The sequence below is a fragment of the Heptranchias perlo genome, chromosome 7 (assembly GCF_035084215.1).
Source record: "Heptranchias perlo isolate sHepPer1 chromosome 7, sHepPer1.hap1, whole genome shotgun sequence".
In the NCBI taxonomy this organism is placed as follows: domain Eukaryota; kingdom Metazoa; phylum Chordata; class Chondrichthyes; order Hexanchiformes; family Hexanchidae; genus Heptranchias; species Heptranchias perlo.
The window spans coordinates 53,248,933-53,275,745 of NC_090331.1; the positions used below are offsets into that span (position 1 = coordinate 53,248,933).

The following is a 26,813-nucleotide window of genomic DNA, read 5'->3' on the forward strand; positions in this document are numbered from 1 at the left end:
GTATTTTTTTCAAATGAAGATTTATAGTGTTCTTCCTTTTTTAAGCCCCAACTGTGACTCCACTATCACTGGCATTATAAATACTTCTACTCAAAAATAAAAAGAATATGTAATGAGTAAGTTTGAAGTAGCGAGTGATTCTTCACTGCAGAGCTATAATTGTTTAACTGGGGAGACTGGAACAACAACAACATGCATTTATATAGCACCTTTAACATAGTAAAACGTTCCAAGGCGCTTCACAGGAGCGTTATCAAACAAAATTTGACACCAAGCTACATAAGGAAATGTTAGGACAGGGGCTTGCTCAAAGAAGTAGGTTTTAAGGAGCGTCTTAAAGGAAGAGAGGGAGGTAGAGAGGCGGAGAGATTTAGGGAGGGAATTCCAGAGCTTAGGGACTAGGCAACTGAAGGCACGGCCGCCAATGGTGGGGCAATTAAAATCAGGATGCGCAAGAGGCAAGAAATGGAGGAGCACAGAGATCTCGGAGAGTTGTAGGGCTGGAGGAGATTACAGAGATAGGGAGGGGTGAGGCCATGGAGGGATTTGAAAACAAGGATGAGAATTTTAAAATCAAGGCGTTCCCAGACCGGGAGCCAATGTAGGTCAGCAAGCACTGGGGTGATGCACAAGGTAGTCCTACTACCCCTGAATCCATGGTGTAATCCTGACCACACTTTCTCCTCTATCACATCTGCAAGCAATATATTTGGTGTAGCCATTTTAGGAGTGAACCATTGAGCCATCATGATTTTTTATTCCTATTACTTAATATAAACACACAAAAAGCAAAAACTTGTTTCAATGTCTTAAAAAACAATTTTGTGAAATTAAACCCCATACTTGAATTAAATTCAGCTTATCATAAGTTCAGCATTACATTCATAATGCTTCAAATACAACAATCATAATAGTAGCATATTACCCAAGGACAAAAGAACCACCAAACACTAGATTTCTTATCTTTAGCCTTTTATCTCAGTACTACTGCAAAAATGGCCTTGGGAAATGAAACAAGGTAGCAAGAAAATTTTAACATAAGAACATAAGAAATAGGAGCAGGATTAGGCCATACGCCCCCTCGAGCCTGCTCGATCATTCTATAAGATCCTGGGTGATCTTCGACCTCAACTCCACTTTCCCACCCGATCCTCATATCTCTTGATTCCTTTAGAGACCAAAAATCTATCTCAGTCTTGAATATACTCAACCTCTCAGCATCCACAAGTAGAGAATTCGAAAGATTCACAACCTTCAGTGAAGAAATTCCTCCTCATCCCAGCCTTAAATGGCCGACTCCTTATCCTGAGACTATGCCCCCTAGTTCTAGACTCTCCAACCAGGGGAAACAACCTCTAACCTGTAAAGCCCCCTCAGAATCTGATATGTTTCAATGAGATCACCTCTCATTCTTCTAAACTCCAGAGAGTATAAGCCCATTCTACTCAATCTATCATAGGACAACCCTCTCATCCCAGGAATCAATCTAGTGAACCTTCGTTGCACCACCTCTCAGGCAAGTATATCCTTCCTTAATAAGGAGACCAAAACTATACACAATATTCCAGATGTGGTCTCACCAAAACCCTGTAAAATTGCAGCAAGACTTCCTCAATCCTGTACTCCAGCCCCCTTCATTAAAGGCCAACATGCCATTTGCCTTCCAAATTGCTTGCTGTACCTGCACGCTAACTTTCCGTGTTTCTTGTACGAGGACACACAAATCTCTCTGAACGCCAACATTTAATGATTTCTCATCATTTAAAAAAAATTGTTTTTCTACTCTTCCAACAAAAGTGAATAATCTCACTTTCCCACATTATACTCCATCTGCCACCTTCTTGCCCACTCACTTAACCTGTCTATATCCCTTTGCAGGACTCTGTATCCTCCTCACAGCTTACTTTTCCATCTAGCTTTGTATCGTCAGCAAACTTGAATACATTACACTCGGTCCCTTCATCTAAGTCATTAATACAGATTGTAAATAGCTGAGGCCCAAGGACCCATCCTTGCAGCACCCCACTAGTTACAGCCGGCCAACCTGAGAATGACCCGTATATCCCTACTCTCTGTTTTCTGTCCGTTAACCAATCCTCTATACATGCTAATATATTACCCCAACCCCATGAGCCCTTATCTTGCGTAACAACCTTTTATGTGCCACCTTACTGAATGCCTTTTGGAAATCCAAATATACCACGTCCACTAGTTCCCCTTTATCTACCCTGCTAGTTACATCTTCAAAAAACTAATAGATTTGTCAAACACGATTTCCCTTTCATAAAACCATGTAGACTCTGCCGAATCATTAGGGATGGGCAACAAATGCTGGCCTCGCCAGTGATGCCCACATCCCATGAACGAATAAAAAAAAATCATATTATGATTTTCTAAGTGCCCCGTTACCACTTCCTTAATAATGGATTCCAGCATTTTCCTGACGACCGACGTCAGGCTAACTGGCCTGTAGTTCCCGGTTTTCCCTCTCCCTCCTTTCTTGAATAGCGGTGTTACATTTGCTACCTTCCGATCTGCTGGGACCGTTCTAGAATCTAGGGAATTTTGGAAGATCACAACCATTGCATCCTCTATCTCTGCAGCCACCTCTTTTAGAACCCTAGGATGTAGACCATCAGGTCCAGGGGATTTGTTGGCTTTTAGTCCCATTAGTTTATCTAGTACTTTTCCTCTACTGATATTAATTACTTTAAGTTTCTCACTCTCATTAGCCCCATGGTTCCCCATTATTTCTGGTATGCTTTTTGTGTCTTCTACTGTCAAGACAGATACAAAATATTTGTTTAACATTATTTGCCATTTCCTTATTTCTCATTATAATTTTTCCTGTCTCAGCCTCTATGGGACCAACGTTTACTTTCGCTATTCTCTTCCTTTTCACTTACTTGTAGAAGCTCTTACAATCTGTTTATATATTTCTTGCTAGTTTATTCTCATATTCTATTTTCTCCCGTTTTATCAATTTTTGGTCATCCTTTACTGGTTTTAAAACTCTCCCAATCCTCAGGCTTACTACTCTTCTTTGCAACATTATAAGCCTCTTTCTTTTAATCTAATACTATCCTTAACTTCTTTAGTTAGCCATGGATGGATCACTTTCCCTGTGGAGTTTTTATTTCTCAATGGAATGTATATTCGTTGAGAATTTTGAAATATTTCTTTAAATGTTTGCCATTACTCATCTACTGTCATACCTTTTAATCTAATTTCCCAATCTACCTTAGCCAACTCTACTTAGCCAAGTCTTAAGTTTAAGACTCTAATTTCAGACTTGAGTATGTTATTCTTAAACTCAATGTCAAATTCTGTCATATTATGATCACTCTTCCCCAGAGGATCCTTTACTATGAGATTACTAGTTAACCCTGTCTCATTACACAATACAAGGTCTAAAATAGTCTGTTCCCCAGTTGGTTCCATGACATATTGTTCTAAGAAATGGTCTTAAATGCATTCCATGAACTTGTCCTCCTGTCTACCTTTACCAATTTGATTTTTCCAGTCCATAAGATGATTAAAACCCCCACGATTATTGCATTACTTTTGTTATAAGCTCCTATTATTTCTTGATTAATACTCTGTCCAACGGTATAACTACTGTTAGGGGGTCTATAAACTACTCCCACCAGTGTTTTTTGCTCCTTGTTATTTCTTATCTCCACCCATACTGCTTCTACTTCCTGATGATCTGAGCCAAGATCCTTTCTCACTGCTGTCCTTATGTCATCCTTTATTATCAGGGCTGCCACTCCTCCTCTTCCATTCTGCCTGTCTTTTCGAAACGTCGAGTACCCTGTAATATTTATTTCCCAGCCTTGGTCACCTTGCAACCACATCTCTGTAACGGCTATTAAATCAAACCCATTCATCTCTATTTGTGCCACTAATTTGTCTATCTTGTTACGAATACTTCGTGCATTCAGATAAAAAGCCTTTAATTTTAACTTTTTACCATTTTCCCTGCTTTGACCTTATTTGCTGATGCACTATTACCACTAAACTCTGTCCCTTCCTGTCACACTCTGCTTATCTTTACCCGAATCGCTACACTGCTATATGGCCTTGACTTTTCTCTTTAGATTTCTAAATTTCCCCATAGCTGACTTCCCCCACCCCCTTTTTAGTTTAAAGCCCAATCTACCACCCTAGTTATTCAATTTGCCAGGACACTGGTCTCAGCCCAGTGGAGCCCATCCCAACAGAACAATGCCCTCTTTCCCCAGTACTGGTGCCAGTGCCCCATGAATCAAAACCCCTATCTTCCACACCACTCTTTGAGCCATGCATTTAACTCTCAGCTTTTTTTTTATTCGTTCACGGGATGTGGCGTCGCTGGCGAGGCCAGCATTTATTGCCCATCCCTAATTGACCTCGAGAAGGTGGTGGTGAGCCGCCTTCTTGAACCGCTGCAGTCCGTGTGGTGACGGTTCTCCCACAGTGCTGTTAGGAAGGGAGTTCCAGGATTTTGACCCAATGAAGGAACGGCGATATATTTCCAAGTCGGGATGGTGTGTGACTTGGAGGGCAACGTGCAGGTGGTGTTGTTCCTATGTGCCTGCTGCCCTTGTCCTTCTAGATGGTAGAGGTCGCGGGTTTGGGAGGTGCTGTCGAAGAAGCCTTGGCGAGTTGCTGCAATGCATCCTGTGGGTGGTACACACTGCAGCCACAGTGCGCCGGTGGTGAAGGGAGTGAATGTTTAGGGTGGTGGATGGGGTGCCAATCAAGCGGGCTGCTTTATCTTGGATGGTGTCGAGCTTCTTGAGTGTTGTTGGAGCTGCACTCACCCAAGCAAGTGGAGAGTATTCCATCACACTCCTGACTTGTGCCTTGTAGATGGTGGAAAGGCTTTGGGGAGTCAGGAGATGAGTCACTTGCCGCAGAATACACAGCCTCTGACCTGCTCTCGTAGCCACAGTATTTATATGGCTGGTCCAGTTAAGTTTCTGGTCAGGGACAAGGGGATGTGACTGCGAGTCAAGCAGATCAATCTGTTTGTCCCTATGCCAATTTGCGCATGGCTCAGGTAGTAATCCAGAGATTATTACCTTTGAGGTTCTGCTTATTAATTTAGAACCTAGCTCCTCAAACTCCCTCAGCAGAACCTCATTCTTGGTTCCTACGTGGACTACGACAACTGGATCCTTCCCCTCATGGTCCAAGTTCTTTTCCAGCCGCGAGGAGATATCCTCAACCCTGGCACAGAGCTGGCAACACAGCCATCGGGACTCCCGCTCGTGGCTGCAGAGAACAGCATCTAACCCCCTGACTATACTATCCCCTACCGCTACTACATTCCTTTTTACTCCTCCCACTTGAATGGACCGCTGAGCCACGGTGCCCTGGTCAGTTTGCCCATCTTCCCTGCAGTCCTTGTTCTCATTCATACAGGTAACGAGTACCTCATACCTGTTGGACAAGGTCAAGGGCTGAGGCGCCTCCATCACTACATCCTGGGTCCCCATACCTGCTTGACTCGCGGTCACATCCCCTTGTCCCTGACCAGTAACCAACTCTAAACTACTACTTAACCTAAGGGGTGCAACTGCCTCCTGGATCAAAGAGTCCAGATAACCCCCACCTCCCTGATGCATCGTAATGTCTGTAGCTCGGACTCAACAACTCTGAGCCGAAGTTCCTTGAGTTGCAGACACTTTCTGCAGATGTGGTTGCTCAGGATCTCGCTGGTCTCCACAAACTTCCTCATGCATTTAGGTAAAGGTGGTGGGGTAGCTCTGTTAATAAAGGATGAAATTGGTATAATAGTGAGAAATTACCTTGGCTCAGAAGATCAAGATGTCGAATCAATTTGGGTGGAAGTAAGAAATAACAAGGGAAAGAAATCACTGATGGGAGTAGTACATCGGCCCCATAACAGTAGCTACACTGTAGGGCAAAATATAAATCAGGACATAAGGGGGGCTTGTAAAAAAGGTAATGCAATAATCATGGGCGATTTTAACTTTCACATAGATTGGACAAATCAAATTGGCAAAAATAGCCCTGAGGATGAGTTCAGAGTGTATTAGGGACTGTTTCTTAGACCAATACGTTGGGGAACCAACCAGGGAACAGGCCATTTTGGATCTGGTAATGGGTAACGAAACAGGATTAATTAGTGATCTCAAAGTAAAGGATCCCTTGGGAAGCAGTGATCATAACATGATAGAATTTCACATTCAGTTTGAGTGCGAGGATTTTGGGTCTGAAACTACTATATTAAACTTAAATAAGAGCAATTATAAAGGAATGAGGGCGGAATTGGCTAAAGTGGACTGGGTAAACAGATTAGATGGTATGATGGTGGATAAGCAATGGCAAACATTTTTAAAAATATTTTATGACTCGCGACAAAAATATATCCCTGTGAGGAGGAAAGACTCCACAAAAAGGGTGAACCAACCATGGCTAATTAAGGAAGTAAAGGATGGTATCATGTTAAAAGAAAAAGCATACATGGCAAAGATTACTGGTAAGCCCGAAGATTGGGAAAACTTTAAAAACCAGCAAAGGATGACTAAAAGAATAATAAAGAGGGAGAAAATAAATTATGAGAGTAAACTAGCAAGGAATATAAAAACTGACAGTAAAAGCTTCCACAAGTAAATAAAAAGGAAGAGGGTAGCTAAAGTAAACATTGGTCCCTTAGAGGATGAGACAAGGGAAATAATAATGGAAAACAAGGAAATGGCAGAGGAATTGAACAGATATTTTGTATCTGTCTTCACAGTAGAAGACACTAATAATATACCAATAATAGTAGAAAATCAAGGGGCAAAGGGGAGGGAGGAACAAAAAACAATCACTATCACTAGAGAAAAAGTACTTAGTACTCTAATGGGTCTAAAGGCTAACAAGTCCCCTGGACTTGATGGCTTGCATCCGAGGGTCTTAAAGGAAGTGGCTACAGAGATAGTGGATGCATTGGTTGTAATATTCCAGAATTCACTCGATTCTGGAAAGGTCCCAACTGATTGGAAAATCGCAAACGTAACACCCCTATTCAAGGAGGGAGTGAGACAGAAAGCAGGTAACTATAGACCAGTTAGCCTAACGTCTGTCATTGGGAAAATGCTAGAATCTATTATTAAGGAAGTAGTAGCAGGACTTTTGGAGACTCATAATACAATCAAGGAGAGTCAACATGGTTTAATGAAGGGGAAATCGTGTCTGACAAATTTATTAGAGTTCTTTGAGGAAGTAACGGGCAGGGTGGATAAAGGGGAACCAATGGATGCAGTATATTTGGATTTCCAAAAAGCATTCGATAAGGTGCCACATAAAAGATTACTGCATAAGAGCTCATGGTGTTGGGGGTAATATACTGGCATGGATAAAGGATTGGCTAACTAACAGAAAACAAAGATTCGGGATAAAAGGGTCATTTTCAAAATGGCAATCTGTAACTAGTGAGGTGCCGCAGGGCTCAGTGCTGGGGCCTCAACTATTTACAATATATAATCAATGACTTGGATGAAGAAACAGAGTTGTCTTGTGGCCAAATTTGCTGATTATACAAAGATAGGTGGAAAAGCAAGTTGCGACGAGGACACAAAGTGTCTGCAAAGGGATATTGACAGGTTAAACGAATGGGCAAAAATTTGGCAGATGGAATATAATGTGGGAAAATGTGAAGTCATCCACTTTGGGAGGCAAAATAAAAAAGCTAAATATTATTTGAATGGAGAAATACTACAAAATGCTGCGGTACAGTGGGATCTGGGTGGTCTCTTACATGAAACACAAAAAGTCAACATACAGGTGCAGCAGGTAATCCGGAAGGTAAATGGAATATTGGTCTTTATTTCTAGGGGGATGGAGTATAAAAGCAGGGAAGTCATGCTACAACTGTACAGGGTGCTGGTGAGACCACACCTGGAGTACTGCGTACAGTTCTGGTGCCCTTATTTAAGGAAGGACATACTTGCATTGGAGGCAGTTCAGAGAAGGTTCACTAGGTTGATTCCGGGTATGGAAGGGTTGTCTTATGAGGAAAGATTGAACAGGTTGGGTCTATACTCATTGGAGTTTAGAAGAATGAGAGGAGACCTCATTGAAACATACAAGATTCTGAGGGAACTTGAAAGGGTAGATGCTGAGAGGATGTTACCCCTCACAGGGAATCTAAAACTAGGGGTCATAGTCTTAGAATAAGGGGTCGCCCATTTAAGACGGAAATGAGGAGGAATTTCTTGTCCCAGAGGGTCGTGAATCTTTGGAATTCTTTACCCCAAAAAGCTGTGGAGGTTGAGTCATTGAATACATTCAAGGCTGAGTTAGACAAATTTTTGATCAGCAAGGGAGTCAAAGGATATGGGGAAAAGGCAGGAAAGTGGAGTTGAGGTAAAAGTCAGATCAGCCATGATCTCGCTGAATGGCGGAGCAGGCTCGAGGGGCCGAATGGCCTACTGCTGCTCCTATCTCTTATGGTCTCCTGCATACTAGCTCAAAAAGTGAATTTGGAAAGCATTTTATGTCTTGTGTTTTTATATGAATTAGCCAGCTCTGCAACTAACTACCAAATAAAGAAAAACACTTATTTTAGTACAAAGTAGCCAATAGGTGACTGACTGGCTTAGCCAGCCCAAAGTGCAAACTCTTGTTGAAATTACTGAACTTGTACCACCAAAGTAGACAGCTGAAATCACAGGAATCTACAAGGAAGAAAGTACCTGGCAAAAATGAAGGTATTTACTAAAATAGTACTATACATTTTTAATAGATAATTTTAACACACAACGGGAGAATAATTTCCACAGAAAATACTTCTCTCAACCTTTCCTTCTCCTTCAATCCCATTTACGACACTTCTATAACAATCAGGATAGAAATAGCTTGTGACATAATGGAAAGCACAAATCTATTCTTCATATACTTAATGGTTTACATTAAAATACAAAATGTTAAGAGTCTTTTAATTGGGTTATAAATGGAGCAGCTCAGGGCTAACAAACCGTATTTTTACTTTCACTGTGTTGCTCACCACATCAGGTTCACTTATATAGAAATAAAAATATTTCATGGCTGGTTATGTCGTTAGTTACTGAAACTGGTACAACCAAACTAAGAATGTAGCCTTTTGAAACCACAAAATTTCAAAAGCATAGAAGACTAGAAAAACATTCTAATCAATGTCAGGCAAATATATAGCATGGTATCTGTGCTCACAAGGGAGTTTCACACTATACTTTAAATTTACACATTTGATTTGTATGTATGGTGAACAGTACTAATTCTCAATGTATATTTTACAGGGTAGTGCCTATTTTTATTATTTTTAACACATAGATTGGGTGTTCAGTTAAAGATTTAAAAGTACAGAATAACCAAAGTAATTCCATTCCTATATTTATCAAATTCTATTACTTTGTACAGTAGAATAACTTACCAATTAATAGAAATAACATGTTGCCGCCATTAGTAGCTTATGAAGTAAAAAAAACTTAACCTGCGTCTTTGTACTGAAACTGCCATCTAGTGTTTAGAAAACAGATTAACTATATCTGTAGTCATTGTCTACTTCAAATACATTGCTGCTTAACTGTTTTTTTAAATTTCTCAGTAATTGTGATTAAAAAGGCCTATTCTCAGATTAGTAGAGATACTTGTCTCCTTTATCGCCAAATATAATTACTACCTGTAGAAAAGTAAACCATTCACAGCCATTTGTTGGTTTATTTAAGGCACAAGTATACTTTAAGACAACCAGGTGTAAGAAACACAATTGACTGGATTCAGCGCTCAAACATGGACTCAAATTGTATCTGATGATGTTATGAATAGGTGATAAAGCAAAAGTATTATCCTAGACAGTTGAAATGGTGAGATGCTAGCAAATTGGATAAGAAACAATCATTTAGAAGTTTAGAAGATTAATTATCAATATTAAATGAAACTTGCATAAAAGTTGCAAATTATGATTTTTTCAAAATGCTATCCAAGTGTAAAACAATAAGCTACATATATTGTGTTGACTTGTCCCTGAAATTGATATTGGATTTTTCATAGTTGAAAATGAGGAACACATTATCATTTTAAAGCAACATAAAATCAATAAAAATATCAAACACTATTGTAAGACACATAAGCTGTTCTTACAGCCTTTGCACTGATTTTGAAGTACAGTATCTGTGCTTTTAAGCTGCCATTCACTCTTGGAATCTGTTACCCTGCCATGTCTTTTATAACAGAACTAGGATAATTCTTTCCCCAGTGTAAATCCACAGTACATTTGTATCAGCAGCCATTCTAAAACTGAATGTGACTGCCATGGTCACTTATCGCTGGAGACTTCTCTTAATTCAAAGAAACGTCTAAAAAGCTGCAACAGTACTCTCACCTTGACAGCAGCTTCACTGCCTTCTCCTTTAAAATCTTCAAATTTCATTACATCGGCCATAATGAAGCCCTTCTCGAAATCTGTGTGGATCTTGCCAGCAGCCTGAGGCGCCTTCGTCCCTTTCTGTCAGAGGAAGACCAAAGGAAAATTAATTGTTTTTAGGAAGATGGATTACAGGAGAGATGCATGTCCCTTTGATACAGTATCAGGCTTCAGAGAAACTTTGCTTCATATCACTTGACATGTCACATATACAATCAGCCTTATCCTGATATTGGATACCCATTTAGCAAACCAGAGATAAAGTAACCCATGTTATCAATGCAAAACAGCAATTTTTGATACAGATTTTGAAGGTGGTATTGATTTTAGATGAAGTAATCTTGTCACTGTGAGCCCAGCTACATCTTTTCTCATTTAAGATGTCTGAGGCAATGTTTTGGTTACATGATCTGAGACTATAATTGAATTTATTGACCCAAAAAGGGCACAAACAGCATTTTTCAAAATGTTAGACAAGCTTTACTTGCTACATTTCCACAGTACATATATTGGTACTCAAACTCTCAATACAGAAATCAATTAAATGTTTTCAGATTCTAAAATTCTTTTCAAGAGATTCATGTTTGTTAGAATGACTGATACAAAGGGGAGAAAAATAAAACAGGTTACTTATAACCAAATTACTACACTAATCTTAAAATGAAAAATGTACAATAAAACACTGTCAATGTTTAAACATTAGCTATCCAATGATGTTTGCCATGTAATTTCTATAGGTTTGTTGCACACGAGCAAAAATGAGTAACCTCAGGAAATGGGTGAAAATAAGCTTTAAAACTGTTACATTGTGTGTTCTATTTTATGTTTGTGGGTCATATATGCTTTATCTGCATATCTTTACCATGTTTTAATTGACCACATTCAGCAGTTAAAGGTAAGCTTGCTTTTAATTTCTGAGAACTGTGGTACAACATAGCACACAGCTCAAAAAGCACAGAAGAGAAATGTGCCTACGTCCAGTGTTCATCTGATGACTATCATCTATTATAATCTAGAAAGCATAAAGTAATTTCCTTGATAGAGCACTAATAAATGTAACTATCAATCAGAGTTCAGGTTTATGTAGGAGGACAGGAATACAATATTATGTAATTGTCCATATGTTGAATTATAAAGGGTCTACAATATTAAAAAAGGCCATGCAAGGAAACTTGACATATAATGGCAACCTCAAGGATGTTTAGCAGAGCATGTTAAAGTGCCTGGCATTGCAAAATTCAGTTTTCATAATAAAAGATATATTGAATTAATATGGTTACTCACTGATGCTTACCTAACCAAATATCCCTGAAATATTTAAAGTTACTAATGCAGAGTATCTGAATAAAACTGCACCAATAATCATCAGTGGGAGGTAAATTATCCCACCCCTGACCACCCAACGAAGAGAGTTTTGTTTTTGCATACACAATTCTATATTGACAATTTCCCATATTAAGATTATATTAAAGGCAAACCTACCAGAATTACAGGTTAGTAGTTTAATATGGTATGTGAACCCTATGTCTACTATAATACTGCCAGACAGAAGATCGCTGACATCTGTATTTAGTTTTTAGTCCCCCAATGTGAAGTTAAATACAGCTACAGTGTTAGCTATCTGATCTCCAAGAATTCATAGAAACTAATAGTGATAAGATGTAATATTATGATTCTACTACTAACTGTCTCCTGAATGAAAATACAAATTTTGTTAATTGCAAGAGCAGTCATGGTATGCCCCTTCCCCAAGGCGAATATTTTCATGGCATCTAACTTTACTTTCCAGGCAGCGTGTGTACAGTAACTGACGTAAAAGGTTAAATATTACATCTCACTTCAACTGGCCTGGGCACAGAGTGGAAGGTTACTAGATTGGGTGCAATGAGAAATGAATTCTCCACTTCATGAAAAAATGTTTTGTTTCAAAATGGTGCCCTCATAAAAAATGTACGAATAGAAACTCAGAAGATAATTTAAATGCAAGTTTCAGACTTTAAAGTAGAGTTGATCAAGTGACATTAATTTGATAGTGTCACCGTGTAATAGAATAATCAATGTTCATTTTTAAAGCTTTAAAAAAAACTTTGCAAGCCCAATTTGATACAACTGTGGCAAACCAACAGCATCCCATTCAGCACTATTTCCTTTATAGTTGTGCACGTGGGACATGCAAAGTAATTTACCATTTTGTTTTACTTTTTATGAAAACGATCTTCTCTGTTAACATCAGCTGCTGTCAGTGTTTTCAGCCACTTCTAGGTTGAAGAATGAATTTCAGCTTCTGAGCAATAACTAGCAATGAAAAGGATGCCAATGCTTGCTTCTATAATACAGTTACCCAATGACTGACAATTTTGCAGGCCTTCATCTAATATAAACTATTGGGTTTCCTTGGGGCTTGATTTTAGGAATATATTACTTCTAACAGGTAGGAGAATTTTGACCAACTATTGAGAGAGACATAGAACAGGAAAGAAATCTGAATTGAAACTACTTCTACATAGTGCCCTTTCCCTTTAAATTAGTCAACATTATAATTTAAAATTTACAATCATGTCATAGAATTTAAAAGCTTTTGTGCCCACATACAATGACAACAAGTCTTTGTTAGTCAGATTTTAATTTATGATAGTAGTTGGAAGTTGGGTCATTAATCAGAGAACAACTCACAGCTACAAAGCAAGTTTCAAAGTAGAAAGTTTGTAACAATCTAACAGCTGCCAAAAAGCTCAAATAATTTCCATTTAAATGTCAATCATGTTGTACATAAGTTCAACTATTCTGTGAATAACTCCACAATCACTCCAGGTATAAACAACATGTGCCAATTTGATACTCTTTATTAAACTGTAATCTGTGCAGGAACTTCACCGTTTCAATTTGTGTGCACAACATTTGAAATAAGACAGAATATTAAAAAAAAGGATTTAATAGTACATATAGTCAAATTTTGAACTAAATGTCATAAAGAACTCCAATTGTGCCACACAATGTACTACAAACATTAACCTGTAAGAAATCAGCTTAAAAATTAGGAAATTCATAAAAATACATTCATGAGTACTACTTAAGAATAAAAACACTTTGCATGTAACAGCAGATTATATTAACACAATACTGTTAGTTTAAAAAAAAATCCATGTTAGTCAAGTAAAGCAAGAGAAGAAGCCACGCACAACCCAAACAAACTTAGCAAATACCAAATGAAAAGCAACATCAATTTCACTGGCGACAAACCCAGTCACACAGATTAAGCAAGCACAATACTGAGGTGCCTTATCTCTGACCACAGGAGGAGGGAAGATAGATTCTGCAGGATGAAGAAATTCATACTATGTAATAGGCAGAATCAATTGCTACCTGCCTCAATCAATGCACCCCACTTTCACTGTTCAACAGCTCACAAATAATTAAAGTTAACACGAACAAAACCTCATCTATAATGACTAGCTAACCACCGCCGTGACAAACTTAAAAGTCGGTGATATCAATCTGAATTCAACAGTGTGGAACTGTGTATGGCTGACAACAGACTATGAAACATACCTTTATGGTCCATGCTCGCACCTCATCTGGACCTGCAGTAAAAAAATATTCGAGCTGCAGAGATGAGAATCCAGTCTTGATGATCTTGGGCAATGCACTGAAATCACAAATATATAAATGCTTCTTTTAAGGTATATTCAATTTATTTCAATACAAATGTTTTAAAAAACATTTCTAAATATTTTAGGATTTTGCAAATGTGTATCACAAATACAAATATGAGATTCATAAATGTTATCCTCCAAAAAGATGTCAAATACCAAAATATATTTTCCAATTGTTTTACTCACTAATTCTTAGGCCTGTGTATAATGGTAATCACTTTTTGTAATTTATATACTGTCAATAAATATACACATTGAAATGCTTAGAAGTGTGCATTTATTACTGGAGTTGGAGGTTGCAACTTATGTACACATATTGTATTCTTAAGACCCTCTCCCATGCCATAAAACTGCAAGATAGTAATAGAAGTTTTTCAAGGAAGATGGTCTTGAAAATACACTAACCACAGCCTGACAGAACCTCCCAACAGCTGCAACAAGATTAAATACCATTGCTTGGTGTTTAGAAAAATAAGTAATGTTAGGCTTATACAGCATTTGTAAGTAAAAACTGAACAGGATTCTTTACAAATAGAGGCATAGAGTACAAAAGCAAGGAAGTTATGCCAAACTTTTATAAATCACTGGTTAGGCCTCAGCTGGAGTATTGTGTCCAATACGGGCACCACACTTTAGGAAGGATGTCAAGGCCATGGAGAGGATGCAGAAGATATTTACTAGAATAGTACCAAGGATGAACGACTTCAGTTACATAGAGAGACTAGAGAAGCTGGGATTGTCCTCCTGAGAACAGAAACAGTTAAGGGGAGATTTGATATATAGGTGTTCAAAATCATGAACGGTTTTGACAGAGTAAATAAGGAGAAAATATTTCTAGTGGCAGATGGGTGGGTAACCAGAGGACACAGATTTAAGGTGATCAGCAAAAGAGCCAGGGATGACATGATGAAACTTTTTTTATGCAGTGAGTTGTAGTGGCCTGGAATGCACTGCCTGAAAGAGTGGTGAGAGCAGATTCAATAGTAACTTTCAAAAGGGAATTGGATAAAGATTTGAAGGGAAAAAATTTGCAGGGCTATGAGGAAAGAGCAGGGGAATAGGACAGCTGTCAAAGAGCTGACACAGGCACGATAGGCCGAATGGCCTCCTCCTGTGCTGTAAGATTCTATGATTCCTACATCATAAAATCCAATAAATTTTATCATAGGCCTGGGTAATGCATATGTACAACTGCGTATCATATGGGCTATACTAATACAAACACACATGGTTTTAATACCACACGTGGTCTTAAATAATGTGTCAATACAACCTTATACAATTTTCTCCATGCACTAATTTAATGTGGCACACTACTTCCTATTGTGGATACCTGCCAGACTTCTACTACTCCCAATTGGCAAAGAATTGCAACAAGAAATGTCTTGTTTTTAAATCGTGAAGGCACAAGAATCATGCAAAAGCTGCCCATGGTGAGTGAAAGTTGACTCCAAGCTCCAACTCAAACTTGGGCATTTCTTAATGTACTAAATGGAGGATTATGTGCAGTGAAGAAGGGGGAAGAAAAGAAAAGGTACAAAGATAAAAGGTAACTAAATGAGGGGAATACCAAGTAATCTGGACCCTGCCTTTGGAAACCTACTCAATACAACCTTCCCCACACCCTAAATCCTAAAACATTTCCCAAGAGCAGAAATCAGATCAGCTCAGGAGTGGAAATGAGCCAGCAACAGCTCCCACAAGCAAAGAGAGAGATCTCAAACACCAGGGTTATGAGTAGGCAAGGCCCTCATGCTACCTGACTCAACTGAACCCCAGGAACCTAGAACAAATTACTTCAACCGTTGCTCCATGTAAAATAGTTTCCAAACCAGAAAAAACAATTTATCTACGTACTCTTCTCACAAGCACCGAGAAATCAAAATGGATAATGGCTTTGTAAAATATATAATTTGGAAGCAAGTTCTGCTCTTTGATTAGCTAAAATCATTCAGAATTCTTAATAGAAGTTTGCAGAAGAAATGCCTATTAACCTTTGGGTTTTGTTTTCTTCCAGGTATTTTGTTCTTTCTTCTTCATTCATCTCCTGTATCTTGAGTTCCAGTACTCCACTGAAAGGTATGACCAGTGCTCTTGGGTCATGCTTGTCCACCCACTCTTTAATTTTTACCAACCTGTACACAAAAGGCGCAAAAACATTATCATGTGCTGCATGCATCACTGTACCACATTCATTATCCAGTAGCACATACATATTCATAAGCAATGTGTGGTTTTTATGATGCAATTTTTCTGTATATATCTTCCAAGGTCAAGACATTTTCAAGTAATGATTACGCAAAGAGCCCGAAATACCACTATAATGTTGAAGTTATTTTTTACTCAATCTCAAGTCGCAGAAGCTAAATTAGAAGCACAAGTTACTTGGAAGCAAAAAACGAAAAATAAAATAAAACAGCATTCCAAAAACAGCATTATCTGATAACAGCTATTACGGATCTCATTAAAATTGTGAAGGCTCATTTGAACCAATTATCCGCATCCTTACAAAAAATTTACTTATCTTCAGAATTTCCCCAACCTATTGCCAAACTGGCACAAATGAATTTTCTTCATATGTCAAAATTGTCATTAAAGAACATAAAATGTAAATTAAAAAAACATTTTGAATGCTAAAGGATTTGAAAAACAAATCACAATACTGTATTTAACTCATGGAACCTGTGTACAGAAGCAACCACCAGACTTTTTGAAATTTTTTTGAGTTTTGTTTACACATTATGCTTCTTGATATGAAAACCATTATTATTAATAAAGATTGAGATACAAATGGGAGGGGGTGAAATAGATAGAAGTAAATTATCCAAATGAAAAAGATAGATAAGAAGGTTAGCTAATCTCAATAGAAGCAGATTGTACAGAGTTTATTCAGAATGTTAATTCTTAACAAAACAGCAGGAGGCAAGAACAATTACGAGATTAAGCAAACACCCATTCAGTGTAGCTTTGGACTGATCCCAAGAAATTAGATGCAGTCAACAATTTCCATACTTTTGTTTCTTTGAGCTGACACTTCATAGTTTACTCAAGGAAATATCCTATTATTACCTATACTCGTTATTTCCGTTAAAAAGCTGTTAACATGGTGTGCAAAATGTAAATAGCATTTAATAAATTCACCGAGCTATTCCCAGAACCTCATGAGCGTACCATAAAGATAAGTCAAGATACTTGCTTTTCTTTCAAACAACAAAGCTGATGTTAATCAACCTAGAAATATTTAGTCATATGTTTTTTAAAAAAAGGAGGCTACTATGCTTAAGATCCATCAGGACTTAATGGTACTTATTTTACAGTGATGGTACTTATTTTACAGTGATGTATTACAATACATACAGAACCAGCTCACAAAGGAGGCCAGGCGCGCACGCGGGCACACACACACAACCCCACAGGGAGGAAACAGTCTCTTTAAGGAAGGATTTGTTGCAATCAGGTGGGATGGCAAAGTGACTATTGGTAAGAAGAGTATTGAGGATTTTTTGGGGGGGAATAGTTGATACATAGTACATAGTTATGAAGTGGGAAAGAAGGGGGAAAGAGGGATAGTGAGTGGTTGAGGAGTAGAGAAAGAAGGAGGAAGTAATAGGGTAATGAGGAGTTGGGTTGTATAGAGTGAAATACTTCAATTTTGAATTGGTGGACAGAGAAAAAATAAAAATATAGGGGTGGAAAAGGAGTTTGAAAAATAAGGGAAAATATTTCAAAAAAATAAGGCAGTGAGGAATATGCATTCAAAAAAAAAGCATAGCATACAATAGAGCGTCTAAAGAAAAAAAAACATACTGTGCAATGCGGTTTTTAAAAACAGTGCAATGAAGATATTTAAAAAATGGGGAAGGGGGAGCACCGTCAGTGCTATTAATAGCAAAGTTTAAAAAAGAGATACTGCTGGGCTATTTTTCTTTAGCTTCTATCAGTTTCTGCTCTGTTGCTCTAAAAAAGCTAGAGTACAAATTTCAAAAGCTTTATTCAAGTTTATGTTTTTTTATATAAAAATACGAAAGAAATAAATGACAGCGTTCTGAATGAGCAGCTTTTTTGTCTTCTATATACTTTAGAAAGCATATTAATGCTGAGTGAGAATTAATCTATCCTCATCCTAATTTTAGTTTACGTTTTAAAAAAAAGCTTAAATTTTGAAGCCAACAGAAAGCCTCCAATATTGCACTTGTGTCTTGTTGAGTTAAAAATTTTAAATCATTATAATTGTGTGTGCGCGCGAGTGCATGAGAGGAATATGGAGCTACTAGAGAGAGAAAAAGGAGGCAGACAGACAGCCATGGAGTGGGCTAGATTTTCCTCCATTTTACCATCCACTTTTGGTGGTGGCCAAATGGAGGAAAATCATGTGGTACAGTCCAACGCAGGAATGCCACCCACCCACCTGTAATATTGTCCTTTCGCCTGCTAGGAGAGGGAGCAACACCTGCCACGTCCTGGTCCTGCTGCATGCAAGCATTGGCAGGTGGGTATGATTTGCTGAATTTCCCTCTCCTACCATCTATTAGCAATTGACAGAATCGTGCCTCTGTAAACCAGGCATTGAAGCCTGCTTGTGGCACTCAACAGTTAAGAGCCAGAAAGAACCTGGGGAAAACCCTGCAAGTCTTTTAGGAAGTTTTAAAGTGCTTTGTTAAAAAGCTTGCTTAATTATTTTAAAGCTTCTTTAAACTTTTGTTGAAAGTTCTTTAAGCATTTTAAAATTGTATTCATTTAAAAATTTAAAGATAATTACAATTGTTTCTACAGTGTTTAAGTTTATTCATAGTAGGTACAGCACAGGAGGAGGCCATTCGGTCCATCGTGCCTGTGCATGCTCTTTGAAAGAGCTATCCAATTAGTCCCATTTCCCTGCTCTTTCCTCATAGCCCTGTAATTTTTTACCCTTCAAGTATTTATCCAATTCCCTTTTGAAAGTTGCTATTGAATCTGCTCCCACCACCCTTCCAAACGGTGCATTCCAGATCATTACAACTTGCTGCATAAAAAATGTTTCATGTCGCCTCTGGCTCTTTTGCTGATCACCTTGAAACTGTGTCCTCTGGTTACCGACCCATCTGCCACTGGAAACACTTTCTCCTCATTTACTCTGTCAAAACCATTCATGATTTTGAACACCTCTATCAAATCTCCCCTTAACTGTCTCTGTTCTAAGGAGAACAACCCCAGCTTCTCCAGTCTCTCCGCATAACTGAAGTCCCTCATCCCTGGCACCATTCTAGTAAATCTCTTCTGCACCCTCTTTAAAGCCGTGTCATCCTTCCTAAAGTGTGGTGCCCAGAATTGAACACAATACTCCAGCTCAGGCCTAACCAGTGTTTTATAAAGGTTTAGCATAACCTCCTTGCTTTTGTACTATATGCCTCTATTAATAAAGCCCAGGATCCCATATGCTTTTTTAAACAGCCTTTTCAACTTGTCCTGCCACCTTCAAAGATTTGTGTATGCACACCCCTCGATCTCTCTGCTCCTGCACCCCTTTTAAATTAAACCATTTAGTTTAGATTGCCTCTCCACATTCTTCCTACCAAAATGCATCACTTCACATTTCTCTGCATTAAATTTCATCTCCCATGTGTCTGCCCATTTCACCAGTCTGTCTATGTCCTCCTGAAGTATGTTACTATCCTCCACATTGTTTACTACATTTCCGAGTTTAGTGTCATCTGCAAACTTTGAAATTATATCCTCGGTACCCAAGTCCAGGTCATTAATATATATCAAAAAGACCAGTGGTCCTAATAATGACCCCTGGGGAATACCACTGTATACTTTCCTCCAGTCTGAAAAACAACAGTTTACCACTTTTCTCTGCTTTCTGTCCCGTAGCCAATTTTGTATCCACGCTGCCAATGTCCCTTTAATCCCATGGCCTTCAATTTTGCTAACAAGTCTAATGTGTGGTACTATATCAAATGGCTTTTGAAAGTCCATATGCACATCAACCACACTACCCTCATCAACCCTCTCCGTTACTTCATCAAAGAACTCAATCAAGTTAGTCAAACACGATTTGCCTTTAACAAATGTTTACTGGCTTTCATTTATTATCCCATAGTTTTCCAAGTGCCACTTAATTTTGTCCCAGATTATTGTCTCTAAAAGTTTCCTCACCACCGATGTTATTTGTGCAGACTGGGAATCGAGAGCCAATCTGTACTTTCTTAGGACTCCTCCTATTCCTCTGCTTTGAGAAGCTAAAAGAGTGGCAGGCAAAATTCAATGTAGGTAAATGTGAGATGGTGCATTTTGGTAAGAAAATAAAAGCAATAATTATACTTTGAATGTTTTGGGGGGGGGGTGGTGCTGGAAAGAGAGGGGAGGCTGGGTAATGTGGAAGAGCAGAGGGATCCTAGATTTACTAGGATGCTGCCTGGTATGAGGGGAAATGCAATTAAGAAAAAAGTTTTTGATAAATTGGGGCTGTTTTTATTAAAACAGAGATGATTGAAGGGTGACTTGATAGTGGTGTTTAAAATTATGAAGGGTTGGGATAGAATAGATAGTAACAGGCTGTTTCCAGTGATTTTGGGGGGCAGGGGGAGACTAGAACGAGGGAATATAGATGTAAGATTTAATGACACAGATTTCAAACAGAATGTTGTGAAGGATAAGGAATGCACCACCGTAGAGTTAGAGATTGAAGCAGAGACTAGTCCAACATTTAAGAAAATGTTATGATAGGTAATTGAAGGAAAGGCAGATAGAGCTATATGCGAACCTTGAGGAATAAAAACTCCACTGGAAAAATGATCCAACCGTGGCTAACTAGAGAAGTTAAGGAAAGTAGATTAAACGAGGCTTACAATGTTGCCAAAAAGAGTAGTAAGCCTGAAGATTGGGAGGGTTTTAGAAATCAGCAAAGAATGACCAAGAAATTGGATAAAGATAGAGAAAACTGAATATGAGAGTAAACTAGCAAGAAATATAAAAATAGATAAGAGCTTCAACAAATATGTAAAAAGGAAGAAATTAACAAAAATAAATGTGGTTCCCTTAGAGGCAGAGACAGGAGGAATTATAATGGAGAATAAGGAAATGGCAGAGACATTAAACAAATATTTTGTATCTGTCTTCACAGTAGAAGTCACAAAAAAACATACCAGAAATAGTAGGGAACCAAGAGTCGAATGAGAGTGAGGAACTTAAAGCAATTAACATTAGTAAAGAAAAAGTACTGGAGAAATTAATAGGATTAAAAGCCAACAAATCCCCTGGGCCTGATGGCCTATATCCTAGGGTTTTAAAAGAGGTGGCTGCAGAGATAGTGGATGCATTGGCTTTGATCTTCCAGAATTCCCTAGATTCCAGAATGATCCCCATGGATTGGAAGGTAGCAAATGTAATTCTGCTATTCAACAAAGGTAGGAGAGAAAACAGGGAACTATAGGCCAGTTAACCTGACATCAGTAGTAGGGAAAATGCTAGAATCTATTATAAAGGACGTAGTAACAGGGCGCTTAGAAAATCATATTATAATTAGGTAGAGTCAACACGGTTTTATGAAAGGGAAATCATGTTTGACAAATCTATTAGAATTTTTGAAGGTGCAACAAGCAAGGTAGATAAGGAGGAACCAGTGGATGTAGCATATTTGGATTTTCAAAAGGCATTCAACAAGGTGCCACTCAAGAGGTTGTTATACAAAATTAGGGCTCATGGTATTGGGGGTAATATATTAGCATGAATTGAGGATTGGTTAACGGACAGAAAACAGAGAGTAGGCATAAAAGGGTCATTTTTGGGTTGGCAGGTTGTAACTAGTGGAGTGCCGCAAGGATCAGTGCTTGGGCCTCAGCTGTTTACAATATATATCAATGACTTAGATGAGGGGACCAAGAGTAACGTATCCAAGTTTGCTGACGATACAAAGCTAGGTGAGAAAGTAAGCTGTGAGAAGGACGCAAAGTGGCTGCAAACTGATATAGACTGGTTAAGCGAGTGGGTGAAAAGGTGGCAGGTAGGGTATAATGTGGAGAAATGTGAAACTATCTACTTTGGTAGGAAGAATAGAAAAGCAGAATTTTTTTTTTAAACTGAGAGATTAAGAAATGTTGGTATTCAGAGAGATTTGGGTGTCCTTGTACATGAATCGCAGAAAGTTAACATGCAGATACAGCAAGCAATTAGGAAGGCAAATGGTGTTTTAGCCTTTATTGCAAAGGGGTTGGAGTATAAGAGTAAGGAGATCTTGCTGCAATTATATAGAGCTCTGGTGAGGCCACACCTGGAGTACTGTGTAAAATTTTGGTCTCCTTACCTATGAAGGATATACTGCCTTAGAGAGGGTGCAATGAAAATTCACTAGATTGATTCCTGGGATGAGAGCATTGTCCTATGAGGAGAGATTAAGTAGTATACTCTCTGGAGTTTAGAAGAATGAGAGGTGATCTCATTGGAACGTATAAAATTCTTAGAGGCCTTGACAGGGTACATAAGAACATAAGAAATAAGAGCAGGAGTAGGCCATACGGCCCCTCAAGCCTGCTCCGCCATTCAATAAGATCATGGCTGATCTTTGACCTCAACTCCACTTTCCTGCCCGATCCCCATATTCCTTGATTCCCCTAGAGTCCAAAAATCTATCTATCTCAGCCTTGAACATATTCAAACATTCAGGTTAAGTTGCCTACCCGGTGCCAGGGTTAATGACATCTCCTCCAGGCTGGAGAAGAATTTAGTGTGGGAGGGGGAGGATCCAATTGTCGTGGTCCACGTAGGTACTAATGACATAGGTAGGACTAAGAAAAAGGTTGTGCTAAGAGAGTTTGAGCAGCTAGGGACTAAATTAAAAAGCAGAACCACAAAGGTAATAATACCTGAGCTACGAGCAAATTGGCATAGGGTAAATAAGATCAGAGAGATGAATGCGTGGCTCAAAGATTGGTGTGGGAGAAGTGGGCTTCGATTCATGGGGCACTGGCACCAGTACTGGGGAAAGAGAGAGCTGTTCCATTGGGACAGACTACACCTGAACCATGCTGGGACCAGAGTTCTAGTGAATCAAATAACTAGGGAGGTAGAAAGGGCTTTAAACTAAATAAGGGAGGTGGGAGGTGACGGGGGTGGGGGTAAGGGTCCCGGTGGAGAGAAATCTAGAATGCTAAAGAGAAAAGACTAAGAAGCAGTGTAGGAAAGTGACTGGGGTAAGGATAACCAGATTTGTCAGGAAGGGACAGAGCGTACAAACAAAAGAATGCACTAACAAATCGGGTCCGGGTAAGAAAAAAATGGGGCCATAGTACAAAAAAATGTTAAGATGTCTAAAAATGTTAAAAAGACAAATCTAAAGGCACTGTATCTGAATGCACGAAGCATTCGTAATAAGGTAGATGAATTAACAGCGCAAATAGATGTAAACGGATATGATATAATTGCGATTACAGAGACATGGCTGCAGGGTGACCAAGGCTGGGAGCTGAACATCTAAGAGTATTCGATATTTAGGAAGGACAGGAAAAATGGAAAAGGAGGTGGGGTGGCATTGTTAGTAAAGGATGAAATCAAAGCAATAGTGAGAAAGGATATTGGCTCAGAAAATCAAGATGTATAATCAGGCTGGGTGGAGTTAAGAAGCACCAAGGGGCAGAAAATACTGGTGGGAGTTGTCCATAGGCCTCCAAACAGTAGTGGTAATGTAGGGGACGGCATCAAACAGGAAATTAGAGATGCATGTAACAAAGGTACTACAGCAATCGTGGGTGACTTTAATTTACATATAGACTGGCCAAACCAAATTAGCAATAATACTGTGGAGGATGAATTCCTGGAGTGTGTACGTGATGGTTTTTTAGACCAGTATGTTGAGGAGTCAACCAGGGAACAGGCTATCCTAGATTGGGTGTAGTGCAATGAGAAGGGGTTAATTAATAATCTTGTTGTGCGGGGCCCTTTGGGGAAGAGAGACCGTAACATGTTAGAATTCTTCATTAAGATGGAAAGTGAAGTAGTCCAATCCGAAACTAAATCTAAACAAAGGAAACTACGAAAGTATGAGGAGTGAGTTGGCTATGATAGATTGGGGAGCTTCATTAAAAGGCATGACGGTGGATAAGCAATGGCTAACATTTAAGCAACCAATGCATGAATTGCAACAATTATACATTCCTTTCTGGCACAAAAACACAAAAGGAAAAGCGGCCCAACCATGCCTAACAAAAGAAATTAAGCATGGTATTAGATCCAAAGAGGAGTCATATAATGTTGCCAGAAAAAGTAGCAAGCCTGAGGACTGGGAGCAGTTTAGAATTCAGCAAAAAAGGACTAAGAGATTGATTAAGAGGGGAAAAATAGAGGATGAGAGTAAACTTGCAAGGAACATAAAAGTGGACTGTTAAAGCTTCCACAAGTATGTAAAAAGAAAAAGATTAGTGAAGACAAATGTAGGTCCTTACAGTCAGAAACGGGAGAATTTATAATGGGAAACCAGGAAATGGCACAGCAATTAAACAAATACTTTGGTTCTGTCTTCACGGAAGAGGACACAAATAACTTCCCAGAAATGCTAGGGAACTAAGGGGCTAGTGAGAAGGAGGAATTAAAGGAAATTAGTATTCGTAAAAAAATAGTGCAGGAGAAATTAATGGGACTGAAAGCCGATAAATCCCCAGGGCCTGATAAACTGCATCCCAGAGTACTAAAAGAGGTAGTCATGGAAATAGTGGATGCATTAGTAGCCATATTCCAAAATTCTATAGATTATGGAACAGTTCCTGCAGATTGGAGGGTGGCAAATGTAACCCCACTATTTAAAAAAGGAGGGAAGAAAACAGGGAACTACAGACCGGTTAGCCTAACATCAGTAGTAAGGAAAATGCTAGAGTCTATTATAAAGGATGTGATAACAGGACACTTAGAAAATATCAATGGGATTAGACAAAGTCAACATGGATTTATGAAAGGGAAATAGTGTTTGACAAACCTCCTGAAGTTTCTTGAGGATGTAACTGGTAGAATAGATAAGGGAAAACCAATGGATGTGGGGTATTTGGATTTTCAGAAGGCCTTTCATAAAGTCCCACATAAGAGGTTAGTGTGCAAAATTAAAGTACATGGGATTGGGGGTAATATACTAGCATGGATTGAAAATTGGTTAACAGATAGGAAACAGAGAGTAGGAATAAATGGGTCTTTTTCGGGGTGGCAGGCGATGAGCTAGTGGGGTACCGCAGGGATCAGTGCTTGGGCCCCAGCTATTCACACTGCATATCAATGATTTGGATGAGGGAACCAAATGTAACATTTCCAAGTTTGCTGACAACACAAAACTATGTGGGATCGTGAGTTGTGAGGAGGATGTAAAGAGGCTTCAAGGCGATTTAGACAAGTTGAGTGAATGGGCAAAGACATGGCAGATGCAGTATAATGTGGATAAATGTGATGTTATCCACTTCGGAAGGAAAAACAGAAAGGCAGAGTATTATTTAGATGGTGATAGATTGGGAAATGTTGATGTACAAAGGGACCTGGGTGTCCTTGTACACCAGTCACTGAAAGCAAACATGCAGGTGCAGCAAGCAGTTAGGAAGGCAAATAGTATGTTGGCCTTCATTGCAAGAGGATTTGAGTATAGGAGCAAGGATGTCTTACTGCAGTTATACAGGGCCTTGGTGAGACCACACCTGGAGTATTGTGTGCAGTTTTGGTCTCCTTACCTAAGAAAGGATATACTTGCCATAGAGAGAGTGCAGCGAAGGTTCACCGGACGGATTCCTGGGATGGCAGGTCTGTTGTATGAGGAAAGATTGGGTCGCCTCGGCCTGTATTCACTTGAGTTTAGAAGAATGAGAAGGGATCTCATTGAAACATATAAAATTCTGACAGGGCTAGACAGACTGGATGGCATCAAGGGGTATGGGGAGAGAGCCATATGACACAAATGAGACTATGCCCCCTGGGTTCTAGACTCTCAAGCCAGTACATGCTGAGAGGCTGTTTCTCCTGGCTGGAGAGTCTAGAACTAGGAGTCATAGTCTCAAGACAAGAGTTCGGCCATTTGGGAACGAGATGAGGAAACATTTCTTCATTCAGAGGATTGGGAATCTTTGGAATTCTCTACCCCAGAGGACTGTGGATGCTCAGTTGCTGAGTATATTCAAGATGTGGAGATGCCGGTGATGGACTGGGGTGGACAAATGTAAGGACTTGCACAACACCAGGTTATAGTCCAACAGTTTTATTTTAAATCACAAGCTTTCGGAGCTCCGAGAGTATATTCAAGACTGAGATCAATAGATTTTTGGACTCTAGGGGAAATCAAGGGATATGGGGATCGGCCGGGAGTCGAAGATCAGCTATGATCTTATTGAATGGCAGAACAGAATCAAGGGGCCACATGGCCTACTCCTATTTCTTATTTTCTTATGGAACAGAGTGGGCACATGGGATTAGGACTATTGCTCTTATAGAAGAAAAACACCAACACAGACTGATTGGGCTTAATGGTCTTCTCTCGTTTTGTGATTTCAACAAAATTCTATGGAAGGGGAGGAGGATCAGGAGGACCACCATAGTAATGCCCGGCTGCACAAGCACAGTACGTGGTCTCTGGCCGCTGCCCACTAGTATCCATGCCTCCCTGCTTACAGATCCAGGCGCGCTACTTCATTGCAACCCCTTGGCAATGCTTCAGAAGGCGCTGCTTCCCACACAAAGCAGTAAATGAGTTGTGCCAGCTGCTGGCACATCTCATAAGGGAGACCGTCAGCTGACAAAGGTACAATCTCACTGTCAGATGA

General features: G+C 39.2%; 1 protein-coding gene across 2 annotated transcripts in view; it reads right to left on the reverse strand.

Moving 5' to 3' along the window:
- The window catches only part of ola1 (Obg-like ATPase 1), a 199,251-nt gene that overhangs the window by 20,580 nt on the left and 151,858 nt on the right, over window positions 1-26,813 (reverse strand). For both annotated transcript variants that reach the window (XM_067987570.1, XM_067987569.1), the window contains 3 exons: window positions 16,047-16,187; window positions 13,949-14,045; window positions 10,358-10,480 (listed from right to left, as the gene is read on the reverse strand). In XM_067987570.1, the coding sequence (XP_067843671.1) occupies window positions 10,358-10,480; window positions 13,949-14,045; window positions 16,047-16,187 (361 nt within the window). The remainder of the gene's footprint in view (window positions 1-10,357; window positions 10,481-13,948; window positions 14,046-16,046; window positions 16,188-26,813) is intronic.